At 49.1% G+C, this 14,880-nt stretch overlaps 1 protein-coding gene and 1 long non-coding RNA gene across 2 annotated transcripts; both read left to right on the top strand.

Moving 5' to 3' along the window:
- The first annotated feature begins 4,190 nt into the window (after window positions 1–4,190).
- Window positions 4,191–8,275, top strand: LOC134492456 (uncharacterized). The gene is made up of 11 exons (XM_063296628.1): window positions 4,191–4,504; window positions 4,641–4,788; window positions 5,536–5,699; window positions 6,235–6,357; window positions 6,478–6,595; window positions 6,936–7,019; window positions 7,199–7,375; window positions 7,503–7,646; window positions 7,758–7,877; window positions 7,985–8,093; window positions 8,172–8,275. Exons 1-11 carry the CDS (start codon window positions 4,365–4,367, stop codon window positions 8,273–8,275), a joined length of 1,431 nt encoding a protein of 476 aa, XP_063152698.1. The 5' UTR covers window positions 4,191–4,364.
- Window positions 8,276–8,409: 134 nt separating this feature from the next.
- Window positions 8,410–9,352, top strand: LOC134492521 (uncharacterized). The gene is made up of 3 exons (XR_010067452.1): window positions 8,410–8,476; window positions 8,654–8,845; window positions 9,107–9,352. It is a non-coding gene; the product is annotated as an uncharacterized LOC134492521 (long non-coding RNA).
- The last annotated feature ends 5,528 nt before the right edge of the window (window positions 9,353–14,880 follow it).

The following is a 14,880-nucleotide window of genomic DNA, read 5'->3' as shown; positions in this document are numbered from 1 at the left end:
TTGCTTTTGCCTGAAATACTTTGTGATTCATGTTTTCGGGTAGGCAGAAAGCCACCTTTGCAAAGGTTGTTTCTCTTCCAAATTCAGGGAATAGGTCTTCAGCTCCATGCCACTCAGGCTGCCTGAGTTTTAAGGCAACAGTATCTTTCTGAAAAGGAGGCAGATGGGGCCTTAATTTGGGTTTGAAACAGCCTTGGATCCATCTGAGAGTTGCTAATTCTATGGGCATAAGGACAAAAAGATTCCCTCGCCCAGAATATTGAAGGGCATTTCCCCATCTCACGGTCCTCACTTCCCATTGTTACCTGGAATCTCCCATCTCCTCTGCAGCCCTCACCAGCCATTGCTCTGTATCTATGACGAGTGACTAGTGGCCTTCTTGGGCTTCCTACATGACCAGCAGCACCTCCAGGCTGGCTGGCACAGAGGGAAGGTGGCTTTGAATGACATTGGAGAGGATGCCCTGCCCCTGTTGTATGCCCCCCAAACTCTGTCACCATGTTCAGACCCCAGGCCCCCACACCAGAAGAAAGAAGGGAATTCTCCTCTGAGCAGACAGGACTCAGACCCCGCTAAGTGGAGGGTGGGAGATACCAGGCTGTGCTGGCCTAAAGGAGAAAGGAAAGTCAGATTGCCCGAGAGGCCCCACAGAGAAGCAAGTCAGCCTCTCTGGCCCCTCTCTGTGCTTTGTGCCACGTGTGATTGTGTTTTTGCACTGCTCACGAACAGACAGCTTCCCACACAGAAGGCAGAGGCCAAAGGCCACCAAGAGAGTCGGCCACTGGGCTGCCCAGCCACTCCTGGCCCCGAGAGAGCTGCCATCCTTGTGGAGGTTCAAAAAGTGGCTGTGGGGCTGTTTCCCCAGTAGCTCAGGGAACGATCTTCCAAGCCTGCCTATAGGTCCACCATCATTGTGTAGGTTCAAAAGTGGCCCTTGGGGCTGTTTCCCCGGTTGCCGAGGGAACGAGCTTCTGAGCCTGCCTATAGGTCTGCCATCGTTGTGTAGGTTCAAAAGTGGCCGTTGGGGCTGTTTCCCCAGTTGCTGAGGAAACAAGGTTCCGAGCCTGCCAATAGGTCTGCCATCGTTGTGTAGGTTCAAAAGTGGCCGTTGGGGCTGTTTCCCCAGTTGCTGAGGAAACAAGGTTCCGAGCCTGCCAATAGGTCCGCCATCGTTGTGTAGGTTCAAAAGTGCCCGTTGGGGCTGTTTCCCCGGTTGCTGAGGGAACGAGCTTCCGAGCCTGCCTATAGGTCCGCCATCGTTGTGTAGGTTCAAAAGTGGCCATTGGGGCCGTTGGTTGCCAAGGGAACGAGGTTCCGAGCCCACCTATAAAGCCACCAGCCGATGCCCAGGCAGCTCACTCCCTTTCTGGACTCGCCCGCTGGCTGGCCGACACTCCCCTGAGTCTCTCCTGCTGGTGCCCTCTCCTCGTGCCATCCAGCCCCTACTATGGCACTACGACGGCTGTTCAGAGTAAGCCAGACCCCCCCAGCTGCCAAGAAACCATGAAGGGGGGAGAAAGTCAGGGCCCCCGACTCTCTCTCCCTGGCTCAGGCCTCTTTCTCTGCTCCCCTCTGCTCACAGAATGTCTTGAGAAGGTGTCCATTTTGTTGCTACGTGGACAACAGAGTAGAAGACCTTCCTGTGCCCCTTGCCAGGTACCAAGGCCTTCTCCCAAACCTGGGCTGGGCTCGGCGGGGCCCCATTGACAGGCCGCATGAGTCTGCAGGAGCACCCAGCCCCCCCAGGCTGCTTCCTGTCCACAAGGGGCTTGCAGGGGAACGAAAGGCCGACTGACTGACCGGCCGGTCTGGGAAAGGGGAGGCGGAGCTGGCTGGATGTTCTTCCACGCCTCACCTCCTTCCTCCGGTCAGGACCCGAGAGGCACAGGAAGGAGTCGAGGAGCAGGAGCAGGACAACTCTCGTGATGGGGACAGCTCTGCCACCTCAGGGGTAAGGAAGGTCTGGCAACGAGGCCAACTCTCTTGCTCCATCTTCTCAGGCTAAATACCATATATTATTTCAGTACAATAACATTTCTATGATAAACTGAAATTCTTAATCTTCTGGGATTTGGATGCCTTAGAATAATGTATATCGATAAGTGAATACTCTATCAATATTAATTGTAATTTTGGATATTAATATTACAAGCATTAGTTATTTAACCCTTTCTTCAAAATTAAATATAACATTAGGAATGAATGAGAAAATAAAGGAAGAGCATAAGTCAAGATATTTGTTTTCTGATAAGGGCTTGGAACTTAAGCTGAATTAAAGTCTCCACATTGTTAATTGGTGTATGTGTATGTTTGTATGTATATATGTATGAGTATGTATATATGTGTTTTTATACATGTTGACAAAGGAAAATAAGTGAACCAAATGAAACAAATCTAGCAAATTTGACGTACTAAAAAAATAAAAGAAGAAAGTCAAAAAGAAGAGTAAAAAATTGAAAAAAGGAAAAGAAAAAAGAACAGTTGGGTTTCTGACCTGCCCCCTTTTACACATCTGCTGGTTTGCAATACGCACAAGGGTTTATGGCCCCTTAAAAACCAATCTGTAGATGATTATATATCCTCTTGACCTTCAGGCTTCCAAAGGCTCTCTTCCTGTCGGCACTGGGACCGAACCTTGCGCCCAAGGCTTTAGCCATCCTGTTGGGATGCAGAGGGCTTTGGATTTATGTCTTAATAGGAACAAATGCCATTTGCAGGATTCGATGGAAGCCCAGGGGGGCTCCTTAGACCAGAGCTTTGAAGACGCGGAGTCCATTCCGGATTCGGCAAGGTACTGCTCTCAGCTGAGGGATTCTGAAGCCCCCAAGAAGACGGCTGCAGTACCGTCCCCAAGAAAAAAAGCTATGAGAAACATCTGCTGAGGGGAGGGATAGACTTCTATGGGATGTTTGCTCAACCCCCTGGCCAGGAAGCTTTCTCTTCTCTCCTTAATCAATGGGATGAAGGGCCATTTGGGGCCAAGGGGGAATTAGACAATGAAGGCACCTGCCCATTGCTAGTTTTGATCTTGGCCCTTCAATCTCTCCCCAGGGATGAGGACCTGGAGAAGAAGAGGCAGGGGACCTACACAGTTGAGGAGCTCTCCAGCAGCATCTCCTCCAGTGCATGGGTAAAGAAGGGCAAACTGTTTTCTGCTGGGGAGGCCCATGGGGAGGGGGGGCCATCAATTCACTTCTCCCAGCCTGAGGGTACCATGCAGGGCTGCTGTGGGGAGCTGGGGTGAGAGAAAGCCTGACCCTTGGGGCAACTTACACAGGCTGGAAATGGGTACCCAAGCTCATGCAATTAGCTCATTCTCTGCAAAGCAGCAGGGACGGGCCCTTTGCGGCTGACTGGTGGCCTAAATGGGTGTGGCCCCCTGCCCACGCCTTTTCTGCTTCATCCTCTCCAGCTCCCCGCTGCTTCTAGACAGGGCTTTAACAGGTGAAGTGTAGCAAGCCTACTTTTCTGGGGGAGGGCAGGGCAGGGCGGGGGATTCCTCCAACTTGGGAGATGTGTCATGCAAGAGAAGCACCGTCCTGGTCAGGCATCCTGCATTGGATAGGCCTTCTCTTTATTCTGGAGCCCACAAGTTCCATGGAATTACCAATTCTGGGTCACTGTTCCCTTTGTGGACACAGAGGAGTCATTGTCATTCACAGGATTCCCCCGAAGAAGCCCAAGATACCCTGGACGATGTCAGCAGCCTGCAGGACGAGACCTGGGACCCCAGTCTCAGTTCAAACAGGTGCCCTATTTTCACCTCTACAGCCGCTGAGGGACTGCCACCCCTTCCCCACAACACACGGCTGAAAAGCATGAGGTCTTCTCCGCTTGTTTATTTAATCTATTTGGTGGAAGCCTTGCAAGATGGTGGCTATTGCGGATAGAAATGTTTCTCTCTTCTCTTCTCACAGTGGAGCGAAGGACCTACGGCGATGCTGGTGCGCTGTGGGTGTGAGGCAAAATGCCACCCGACCAGTTGATGGTGGAGGGACCTCTCCAGGGAACAGAGGGGCCCTTGGTTGGATCCTGCACGGTTCTATCAAAGCTCTACTTCTCTGTCCTGCTTCAGAACCTCAGTTATGACTCCTTTTCCACAAACTGACCCCTAATCTAGATCTAATCATCCTGTATTTCTCCTCTCAACAGCACATCCCCGGAAGAAGAGGGGAATACAACAGGGACCCAGACGCAGTCAACATCTCTGCAAGAATGTCGAGTAAGGCTTGACACCCAGGGTTAAACTGAAGGCTTCCCCAGAAAAGGACCTATTCCTGCAACCTCCAATTCCTTCAGCTCTCACCTGGAGGAATCGACCTTTCACCATCCCCTTCCGTTTCTTCTTTCTTTCTCTCTTGTGTATGCAGGAAGTCCTGGATAAGATCTGCCGCCTGGCCTCTCCTCCCTCCCTCGGAGCAAGCCAGGTTGTGCACCGCCTACAAGTTGTGGCCCGGAAGAACTTGGAAATGGTCACGTACCGCCTGTTAGAGCTCCCATGGAGGTAGGCAGGGCTGTGGGTTCTTCCTCCCTTGAGTTCCAGGGAAGTCTGGCATCAGGCCGACCATTCCATATTTCTTCTAGTGGACCTGAGACAGGCAGAGGGCTCTGACTTGGTCTCCTCTCGATTTTCTTCCCAGCACCTGCGGCGAGCTGCTCTGGGACATCATCACCTCGCCGTACTGCAGCGGGGATGCGGTCCTGTTCCTGCTCCTGGCCAAGGAGAAGGAGGGCCCTTGGCCTCCTCAAGGAGAGGAACAGACCACCCATCCTCTTCCCGCAGCTACGGTAAGGGGTAGAGCTCAGAAGGAGGTGATCCTCTTGTACGCCAAGACTTCAGCCTCTCCCTCTGGGAGATGCCATTGTGACTTCTGTGTCTATGGGCTCCCCATGGGCAAACAGGAAGGCATTTCTTGAATTCTGCTGAGAAGGAGTTTGGGAAGGAAGCGGGGGAGAGAGGGAGGAAGGAAGGTCCTTTGGGTGGTGAGGGTTGGCAGAGAGAGCGATTCTACCAAGAGGTAGGGTGGGCTCTGTTAGCCAACTTGCCTAAGGAGCTCTGTGGGTGAGTGTCAGGGCCAGCCTCGTTCCGAATAAGACACGGACTCACTTAATAGGGATTAAGGATTTCCAGTTTATTGAAACGGATCTGACAGAGAGAAAAACGGGAATGGGGGTGCGGTGGTGAGGTGTCCTGTTTATACCCCTCTTGCGGGGTCCCGTGCTTCTCCACCCTCCATTGTCCCCATTCCCCTTGATGGGTTTCTTGATGGCTGTGTGGGTGTTTTCCCGGTTGCTGTCCTTGTCCTCTTGGTTCAGGTGTGTCCTCCAGGGCACCAGGTGCGGGCTATTGCTGCTTATCTGAAGTCCTTCATCTGTATATGAGTCCATGGGTGTGGGTGCTTTGGGTGCTTGGTTGAAGCGTTGATTTGATTATCTGCTTCCTTTCTTTCTTAATGATCATGCTCCACGTTGTGAGGCTCTTTGTGCCTTGCAACGGGGTCATGACAGTGAGGCAGACTCTCCTTCCCTCCTCAGGCCAGAGCGATGAGGCTCATCAGGAGGATCGTCCGGTCCGAGGAGTGCCCCGTGATGCTGGAGGCTTGGTTCCCCGAAGTTCTGCTCTGCCTGGTGGATACCATCATCACAGGCACCAGGCAGCAGAATACATCAGGCCAAGGAGGGGACCATCTGCCTCTGGAGTAAGCAGTGGCACTGGGAAGGAGAAGCCTCCTCTTTTTCTTTTTGCACGTCCAAGCAGCATTTCTGATTTAGCAATGCCCCTCTGGCCCTGCAAGTCCTCCCCTTAGATAGGCCAGGTGTTATATAGTCCCCAGGAAAAAAAGCTCTCAAACACGCAGTGCTCCCAGCTTGGGCGCCTTGCTTTTCTCATGAGGTCTGTCCCAAAGCTTTAAGGAAAAGAAAGAAAATGGAATCTGGCATCCATGATGTTTCCAGAACACCCTTGGGGTGGGGTGGGGTGGGGTGGGGTGGGGTGGAGGGACATACTCACACAGATGCAGCAACTCCCATTTGGTGGTGAACAGCTGCAAGGGAGAAGAAAGGCCCCTCTGGAGCTCCCTCCCTCTTTGCTCTTCTCGTGGGTGGTGTTAGCAGGGAAAGGAGGGAAAGAACGTGCAGAGGGATGTTTCCCTGTGGGCGTCGCCCAAAGGGTTTCTTCTGCCCCTCAGACTATGGGTTGGTGCCTTGGTGACTCTGGCCTTCTTTTCCCTGCAGGGAGACGGTTGACACCATCCAGGTGCTGCTAGCCAGGGTGGCACACCTGACCCTGGAAGAGAGCTGCAGGGAGATGTTGTGCCGCCCCAGCTGCTGCCTCCAGGGCGTGGCCATGTTGGTGACGTAAGTCAGAGGGCAAAGGGCAGCTTTTCTCTCCACAGAGAACCTTTCTTCTGCTCTTCTAGCCCAGCATGGCCTGTCCGTCTGATGTCTTTTTCTCAAAAGAGCCTTGGTGTGTTGCAGGGCCCTCACGGAGACCTCCCCCTCTGCCACGTGCAGCCTCCAGAGACATCTGAGTTCTGTCCTGGAGAAGGAAGAGGCAAAGGAGCATTCAGCTGCAGTGGTGGCCTTCTTTGTTGAGGTGGGAAAATCCCCCCCACCCACACCCACCCCGTCATAGGATTCTGAGCCAGGGAGCCAATGGGACCTGGGCGAGCAGGGTGATGTGGAGGAGAAAATGGGAGTTGCCCCAGACCACCTTTAGGTCCCGTTGGGAGCAATCAAGCTCCAAAAGCCATTTCTCTTGCTTTCCCTGCAGCTAAGGGAGAGCCTAGAGGCATGTTCCTGCTTCCCCAAAGAACGAGGGTGAAGCATCTTCCCTGGGGGTCTTTTGGGCACCTTCTCCCCAGTGCAGCTGGCTCACTCCTTCTCTTTCCTCCTCCGGCCACTGACGGGCCTTCGACTGCTCTGCTCTCTTTCAGCTGCTGGCTAATTACAAGAGCCAAGCCCCCATGGAGAAGACCTGGAAACTGCTAATGGCTTGGATGGAACACCGCAGCCAGACTGTTCACCAACTGAGCAGGAAGGGTCTTCTCCATCTCTGCAAGAACTACAAGGTGGTAAGTGGCCCTCGCCCACAGGGGATAGACAAATACCGAGCTCCTCCGCTTTGGTAGAGAAGATTAGGCTTGTCCTCTCTCCTTCATTGGAGGAGAGTTTTTCAGATCTCCCATTTTCTCTGCAGATGATGAGCCCCGAGGAGCTCTGCCATGCCATCCTCGGTGGGCTCAGCAGTGACAGCTCCACCATCACCTTGGAGTTCTTGGGCTTGGCGGAGCAGCTCGGCCTCCAGACAGAAGGGGAAGTCTGGACACCCCTGAATGCCTCCTTGGCTGCCCAGTACCACTCACTCTTCCACCACGTGAGTCCTCAGCTCCTCCTTGCTTGGAAGAGGAGGAAAAGGTCAATGGGAACCTTAACTGTGAAGCCACACGGGACCCATTTCTTGCAGGGCAAGGGAAAAAAACCTTTTCCTTGGTCCTTCATAGGAGGCGGTAACCATCCGAAGGGCAGCCTTGAAACACATCTGGCCTCTTCTGCAGCACCGGAAAGATCTTGAGGGGATAGCAGCCATCCACACCCTCATTGCGGTGCTGATGCACGTGGAGGATGTTGAGGAGGAGGTGGCGAAGGTGAGGGCCTGGCTTGCCTGGGAAAAGAGGGTGGCGGCTTGGCTAGCCAACTCACTCAAGGAGAGCAGTAGAGGAATGGCCCCAGCTTTTTTCTCTCCTCTTTTTCTGAAGGCAGCAAAGCTTACCCTGCGGCACCTGGCACAGGCCCTCCATTGGCACCTTGGGGGCACCCTCCTGGCGGGGGGGACTTACAGCCTGCAGGAGCTACTTCATAAGATCACCAAGCGCCTGGTAAGAGCCCTTGTCTGGCTCCCATTCCCCTCTAGAGGTGAGAGGCATGGGTGGGGCACGCAGCACTTGGGAATCTCCCACTTCTGCCTTTCTGCCTCATCTCCTAGATTCGGTTCCCCATCCCGGAGTCGCAGTTGGAGATGGAAGTGTTTACCTGCCTTTGGTACTTCAAGAGCAAGCAGGCTTCAGTGAGGAGAATGGCTGCGATGTTCATTGGTAACGAAAAGAGAAGGCTCTTTGTGGGCAATCAGGCGGGAGGTCTCATCCCCCAGGTTCAGGGTTTCTTCTGCCCAGGGATAGCCACGTTCCAGCCAGAAAGGCACGGCCCCCTGCAGCCTTTCATGGAGTCACTCGCCTGTTTGGGCCATGGACCTTCCTTTAGCCCAGGCCAGGCGTGAGCCTGTAGTCCACTTGCTGAGTTTCTCGTTATCCCCAGGATGAAAGGTGCAGGGAATTCTGGAGTTAGGGCTGCATTCAGTCGAGAAGCAGGTTTGAAAGAGACAATGGTGTGTTTTTCTCCCTCCTTTCCTCTATAGGTCACCTACTTCATCAGAACGGCAGCCTCCTCACTGGAGGGACGCTTCCTGTCTACCTTGCTTGTAAGCAATGCCTGTGCAAAGACAAGAGGAAAAGCTTTGGGTTAGGAGTGTGGGAGAGGAAGGAAGGAAGGAAGGAAGGAAGGAAGGAAGGAAGGAAGGAAGGAAGGAAGGAAGGAAGGAAGGAAGGAAGGAAGGAAGATGCATTTCAATGCTCTGGTCTAACTTTTGTCTTTGCAGATGTGGAGAAGCTTCTGGGTGACCAGGACCCTGCAGTCAGGCGAGTCGCCCAGAGAACAGAAGCTTTGGTACAAAAGGCCTTCTCCCTCCACTCTGCACACGGGCTGGTGGCTGCCCTGAGGCGCTTGGCGGCAGGCTGTAGGAGACAACGTTATCCCCCCGAGTATGAAGGCCTTTCCGCCTGATGGACCGGTGAGGGAAACTGGGCAAACGCTGCCCCAGGTGTAGGATGGAGGCCAATGGCGGGAAAGCAGGGGAAGAGGGCCAGGGTTGGGTCTGGTGGGAGGGGACTTGCCGTGGCCTGAGTCGGCTCTCTTGGGGGGGGGGCAAAAGCAGAGGACCTTCCCGTGAAGGGAGGAATGTCCACTGATGGGCTTCCTCCCAGTGAAGGTTGAGGCAAGGCTTGCGAGCGAGCGGAGAAACTAACTGCCTGATATCTCTGTGTCTTTTCAGGGATTCGAGCCCTTCCTCCCGTGCCAGTGAACACCTTGCAGCACCGCAGGAAAGACCACTAGGGTGCGTACCATCTCCTTGCTACGGACGAAAGTCAGTCGCCGGTTGACGGGGCTGGGAAGGAATTTTACCCCTAATCTGCCATTGGAGTCGGCAAGTGGGGTTTTTGCCTTCCCCGTAGCAACGTTCACCCTATGTTGGAGGTTTCCAGTTAAAATTGTTGAATAAATGGTAACATGTTACTTTTGACCTTGTGGCTTAGTTTATTTCATGTGTCTGCTCGTGTCAGAAGACCCAGGACCCTTTCCTCTCGCCTTGATCACACGGAGCGCTTTCTCCCTCTCTCGCTTTCGAGTGCCTTCTTATCGGTTGTTGGGATGGTTTTGAAAGGAGAGGGAGACAGGGGAGAGCAGGCAAAGGCCTTGAGCCCAGATGCAGCAGGCTTTGAGCCATGGAGGAGAGAGGATGGTGGCTTTTGGAAGAAGCTGCACCCTTTTCAATTTTCCTCTCTTATACAGCAGCAGTGCTGCATTCCCCAGCATCCAGGGAAGGAAAGATGGGTTTTACCTAGTTAACATCTGCCGCCAAAAGAACAGCTGCTCTCTGGGATTAAGTCTCCCTAATGCCAGGAAGCTGCTCACAAAATCTGGAGCAACAGACTTCTGAGCATGGAGGGTTAAGATTTAGTGCCTTTTAAAAACCTTTCCTCTGTTGTAACTCAGAAACCAGTCCTCGGTTTTAGAGTGTCTCACTCCAAAGAATCTCAGAAGAAGGGTCATTTTCATATTTTACAGAATTTATTCTGATCAAACCTACTTCCAAACTTCTAGGAACAGAGATGTTCTAAGGAGCAATTTTCCTCCCTCTGGAGCATCAAAAAAGACATATATATATTTCCTTTTTCTCCTGATTTGGGTTTGTGTGAGAGGGTTGCCTCTGAATCGATATGTCCACAGTTTTTTTCTTTTCCCAACTCTGAGTCCCACTCCCTCCACCTTTCTGGAGGTCTTCAGTTCTTATCTCCTTGCGGGCTCCACAAATTAACTTCTTTTCCTGCCAACCCCTACTTCTCTGTATCAGATCTATTTCCAAACTCTCCTGCCTTGTTCTGGGTTATATTCCCTGCCATAGGATCTACTCAACTATCTGGCAATACCACTGTGGAGTGGTTCAAGTTTCCAAACTCTCTTCTTGCTTTGCTGTTTTGAACATGCTCACTGCATTGACTAACCTCTATATTCTTAATTATTATAATTGTTTTTAAGTATGATGGAATGGTTTAGAAAAACATTAAAAGTTCTCAAGTGAATAGACAGGGCAGAATTTCAATTAAAGAATCAATGCACGAACAATCTGCTGTTGGCTATGTTTTGGAGCTGACCACCTCACAGAGTGCATGTCTTGCATGTGGAAAATTCCTGTTGACAAATCTGGGCATCTCCATTTTAAAAAAAGGATCTCTGGTGCAGTGCTAGGGAAGTTTTTCATAGTAAAGTTCTGTCAGACAGCAAAAAATGCATCTTGAAATCCAATGCATCTGAAAGGTATCAGGGCAGAATGCCTGTAATGACCACCCCATTCCAAATGTGGATATTGTGCAAGATTTCAATCATTTATTTTTATTTTACTTCATTTTTATTTTGGAATGAGTGAGAGATTGATAGCACTTAACTCGGAAAGGTTACTCAGCTCTGATGCGATGCAAATAGACGATTAGGAAAAGGTAGATCATGGTTTAAAAATTACCTTGCAACATCTTGTCTTTGACTTTGCCAATCAATGCTGCATCAGCCACACTTCAGTTGGAAGAAGGACATAGAAAATACTGGGCTGTGATCATCTGACAATGACTTCAAAGACTGTATACTCTTACACTTTGCTATTCTGCAATTATTAAAAGTGGAATTAAAATGGATGTTCCCTAAAAGATTGATAATGTATACTTTATAAATCTTTCTAGAACTGTTTACTGAAAGACACAGGAGTCTTCAAAGCTTTGGTGGTGTTTTGCATATTCCTGTTTCCTCCCTGCCCCCACCACCCCAAGATGCCAAACATCCAAACTGAAGATACCTAAGAGGAGAGGTGTAACGATTGCCTATCCTAATGGACTCAGACTCACAAGCAGGGGCTTAAGAATATCTGGTTTATTAAAGAATAGCATGCATTTACAGAGAAAGCTGAGAATGAGCAAAAGCGCGCCAAATACAAACTAAAAACCCTCGGTGCAAACGTAATCCCTCCCCTCGCCCAGCTGTCTCAAATTCCCCACCCCAGGCGCTGGTAACGGGTTCTGCTGATCTCCTGGGAAGAAAACCTTGAACGCACTGGATAACCCAAACACATTCCATTCCCCTGAATACAGATAACAACCCCAGCAGAAGGAGTCCGCACAGCCCCTCCCAGACAGAACACGCACCAGCAATTGACATGCGAAACGTTACGATGTACAATGCACATTGGAACGGTGAACATGACATACCGCCCCCCCAAAACAAAGCGGAAATACCAAGGAGCAGGTTTCAAAGGATAAGCTAAATGAAAGCGCCTAACCAAAACAGGAGCGTTAACATTGCGAGCCGACACCCATTCAGGGTGCGCGAAGTGCTTCCAGCGGATAAGGTACTGCAGTGTGCCACGAAGCCTGCGGGAATCCAGGACATCCTTCACTTCAAAATGTTGCTGCCCGTCAATCATGATTGGGGCGGGGGGGGGGGGAGGCGACAGTGACAAATCGAGAGAAGGGCTACCACAAGTAATGCCCAGCCAAACTGCATGTAAATTCCATGCAGCTGCCCACCAGGGGCTTGTCAGAAGAGCAAGGTTGCCGCACATGATAGATGGGTTCTTAGATGGACCATTAAGTCGTTCCCTTCTCATTTCAATAGGCCATGAATTTTTCAACTGCCCTGTCCCTAAGCAGGCTGTTGGTGCCCTTTATTGCAGAAATCTTTCTGGTGAGTTTTTTTTTGGGGGGGGGGGTTGTTACTGGTAAAACCTCAAGAGCACAAAAGCTCCTGCATGGCAATGCATTTTGCATCTTTCAAATGTCACAAAGATCCTGATGGGACCACTGGCTTTGTTCATCTCCAGCATCTCAGATTCCTTTGTGGAATACTTGCATTACTGTCCCCTTAGCATCTTTCCCCTCCCTTTTCCAAACAGGAATACCAGTCAGTGGGTAGGTTTTGGAATCTGAAATACACAATTGTGTCCTAAAGGTCTACATCATTTTTCATTCCAATGCTTCTCTCTTGAGGGATGGCCCAAACAGTCCAAGAATCTATTTCTTCATCTGAAACCTTTGTCCTCTGCAGACAGCAATGCCCTTGATAAAATACCCAGTTTAGTTGGGCCATGCCAAACATGCACCTGTCATCTCAGTGGTGTATTTCAGTTATGATTAGGCTATAATTAACCCATGAGTTTCCCATACTTTTCTTGCATTTCCACGCTTCGTTCTTTGACTTTCCTTATGAGAGTGCCCTTATGAGACCGATTTAAGTATGCATAGATTGGCAGCTGGGGGTGGGGGACACAACCAGGCCATGCAAAACCATGGCATAACTAAAATTCATCCTAGGTTATTCAGCTACCTTCCAAATCTCTTTCTTTTTTTTTCCTGGGCAGGATCCTTCTCATTTGCTATTGCTTTTTGTTTGAGGCAACATCTAGTGGCATGAACTTTTTTGAGCTTGATGTTCTACTAGTAACTGAAAAGACTGCTTGAATAATCAACACTGTATCTGACCCTGGAAAAAGGCTAATAATGTTCTGTTGCCCCTTTATTGCTGCCCCTTGGTTTGCATTTTGCCTATGAATAAAATAGTTGCAGGGCATCTGAGAGGCCGGCTGTACAAGAGGAATGAAATAACACTGGTCAAAATCAGCTTGGGTAATATGAGTACAAACTTGAGAGTGACCTAGTGATATTTATTTTGACCAAATAATAATTCTCAAATCATTTTTTAAATCCACAATCATGATGCCACAGTGGTCTGTAACTAGAGCTAATGCATCTGAATAGCAAAATGTCACATTACCACTAGGTGGCAGGAACAAGAATTGTGTTTTTTATTGTTGCCATCTAGTGTTCATTCAGTTTTTTGCAGCTCAGATAAATATCCCCACCATAACAAAGGAAACCTTTGGGCCAAGTGGCTGGGGTTCATACAACCTGCTGAATCATAAAGCTGGGTTAACAATGACTGGGTTCATATAACGTATTCTCCCAAACATAATTTATATTATGGTGTAATGTAAAGGCTTAGTGCATAAAACATGCTAAGAGAATAGTGGGGTCCCTTCAGCATGACAAACCACAAATCACCCAACCCTGTTTGAATCTAGCCAAGCATGCTGCATCTTCTAAAAGCTCATACTGATGTGACAGATTGTTTTAGACCTTAGAAGTCACATCAGAAGATAGGATAAGGGTAGAAGTATATTTATATTAGAAAACAAAACAATTTTAAACACAAGGGTGGAGTTGTATCATTTTCCTGGATTAATTTGCTTGCAGGAGACGTATCTTTCCCTAACTGATAGTTGTTTGGCTCAAATAAGTATATAGGAAGCAATTTTTTTCCTCATGAGTTAGTCTGTTGGTTCACCTAGCTCATTATTACCTACACAGGCAGAAAGCATAAATCTGGAAATGCAGAGGGTGATTCTGTTTCTAGCTGGGGCCTGAACCCAGGTTCTATTACACTTAAATTGTTCCCAAATGCTTTCCAAAAATGTACTTCCTTCTTTGTGTATTTTATAACACAAACTTCTATTTGCACAGGAGCACTAGCGCTTGAAGAGGTTCACAGGAAGCTGTTAATATCTTGTAATATTTGTGGTGAGGCTGGGATGCCCACAAGGTATGGTTAAAAAAACAACAGCAAGATGGTGGCCATGACAGTGCAATTGAAGTTCCACATGTTTTTTAATAAGCAGCATACTGTTGTGAGTGCCATCTTGACATTTTTTTGACCTGCAGCCATCCTTATGTGTACAAAGCTAGAGGTTCAGAGTTTAAAATGGTTCCATGCAATGCTGTTTCCCCATCAGATTTTCTGAGGTGAGAGTTGGGGCTCCCTGAATCTTCAGATCTGATAAAGTGTTCTAGTCTCTTCTGAAAAACATGTGAGTTTTCCCTTAACTCCACACCAAAGAAAGAAACAAGCCTTACTGCATTCCTTAGGTCATAGAATAGGGAGAAGACACTTCTCATTGACTCATCAGTCTTACGGCTACCATATCTGAGCTACAAAAAAATCCAGATGACCAGTAGATGGCAGCAAAGTGATATAGAAAACATTTTAATGCCATCGAGTGGATGTCCAGATGTTTGCTGCCCAGTTCCAGTAACTCTAATCAATCTGCTAATTTATTTGTCAAGTTGAAATGCCTAGGTCAGATTAGGTTCTCATTAACTTTCTTTAATAATCAGGAACTAAAACTGAGAAACAATTGAGCTAAAAAATTAGTAAGCAATTCAATCTGCTTACTCATAGGTTGAACAGAGACCAAGAGTTTTCACAGTACATGTCTTAAACAGTTCATTAATGTAAAGATGCTAGTATCATACTAAACAACTGTTTCTGAATTACCACTACTTGCATGTTTCTGTTACCATCCACCATCACCACTGCATTTAATTTCTTTCTGATGTTACTGTTTACTATCTTTCCCACCTCCAAACTATGGAAGTATATATTTCTCACTTAAGATTAAGCTCCATCATCTATCATCTATCCGTTAAGTTGGAATCCACAACATCTTAT

The sequence above is a fragment of the Candoia aspera genome, chromosome 2 (assembly GCF_035149785.1).
Source record: "Candoia aspera isolate rCanAsp1 chromosome 2, rCanAsp1.hap2, whole genome shotgun sequence".
Lineage (NCBI taxonomy): Eukaryota > Metazoa > Chordata > Lepidosauria > Squamata > Boidae > Candoia > Candoia aspera.
This window is presented reverse-complemented; position numbering and strand designations above follow the sequence as displayed.

Coding starts and splice junctions, on each gene's coding strand:
- LOC134492456 (XM_063296628.1), top strand. CDS start 4,365: ATGCAGGAAGTCCTGGATAAGATCTGCCGCCTGGCCTCTCCTCCCTCC. Junction 4,789..5,535: donor ATCCTCTTCCCGCAGCTACG/GTAAGGGGTAGA, acceptor TTCCCTCCTCAG/GCCAGAGCGATGAGGCTCAT. Junction 7,020..7,198: donor TGGAACACCGCAGCCAGACT/GTTCACCAACTG, acceptor TTTTCTCTGCAG/ATGATGAGCCCCGAGGAGCT.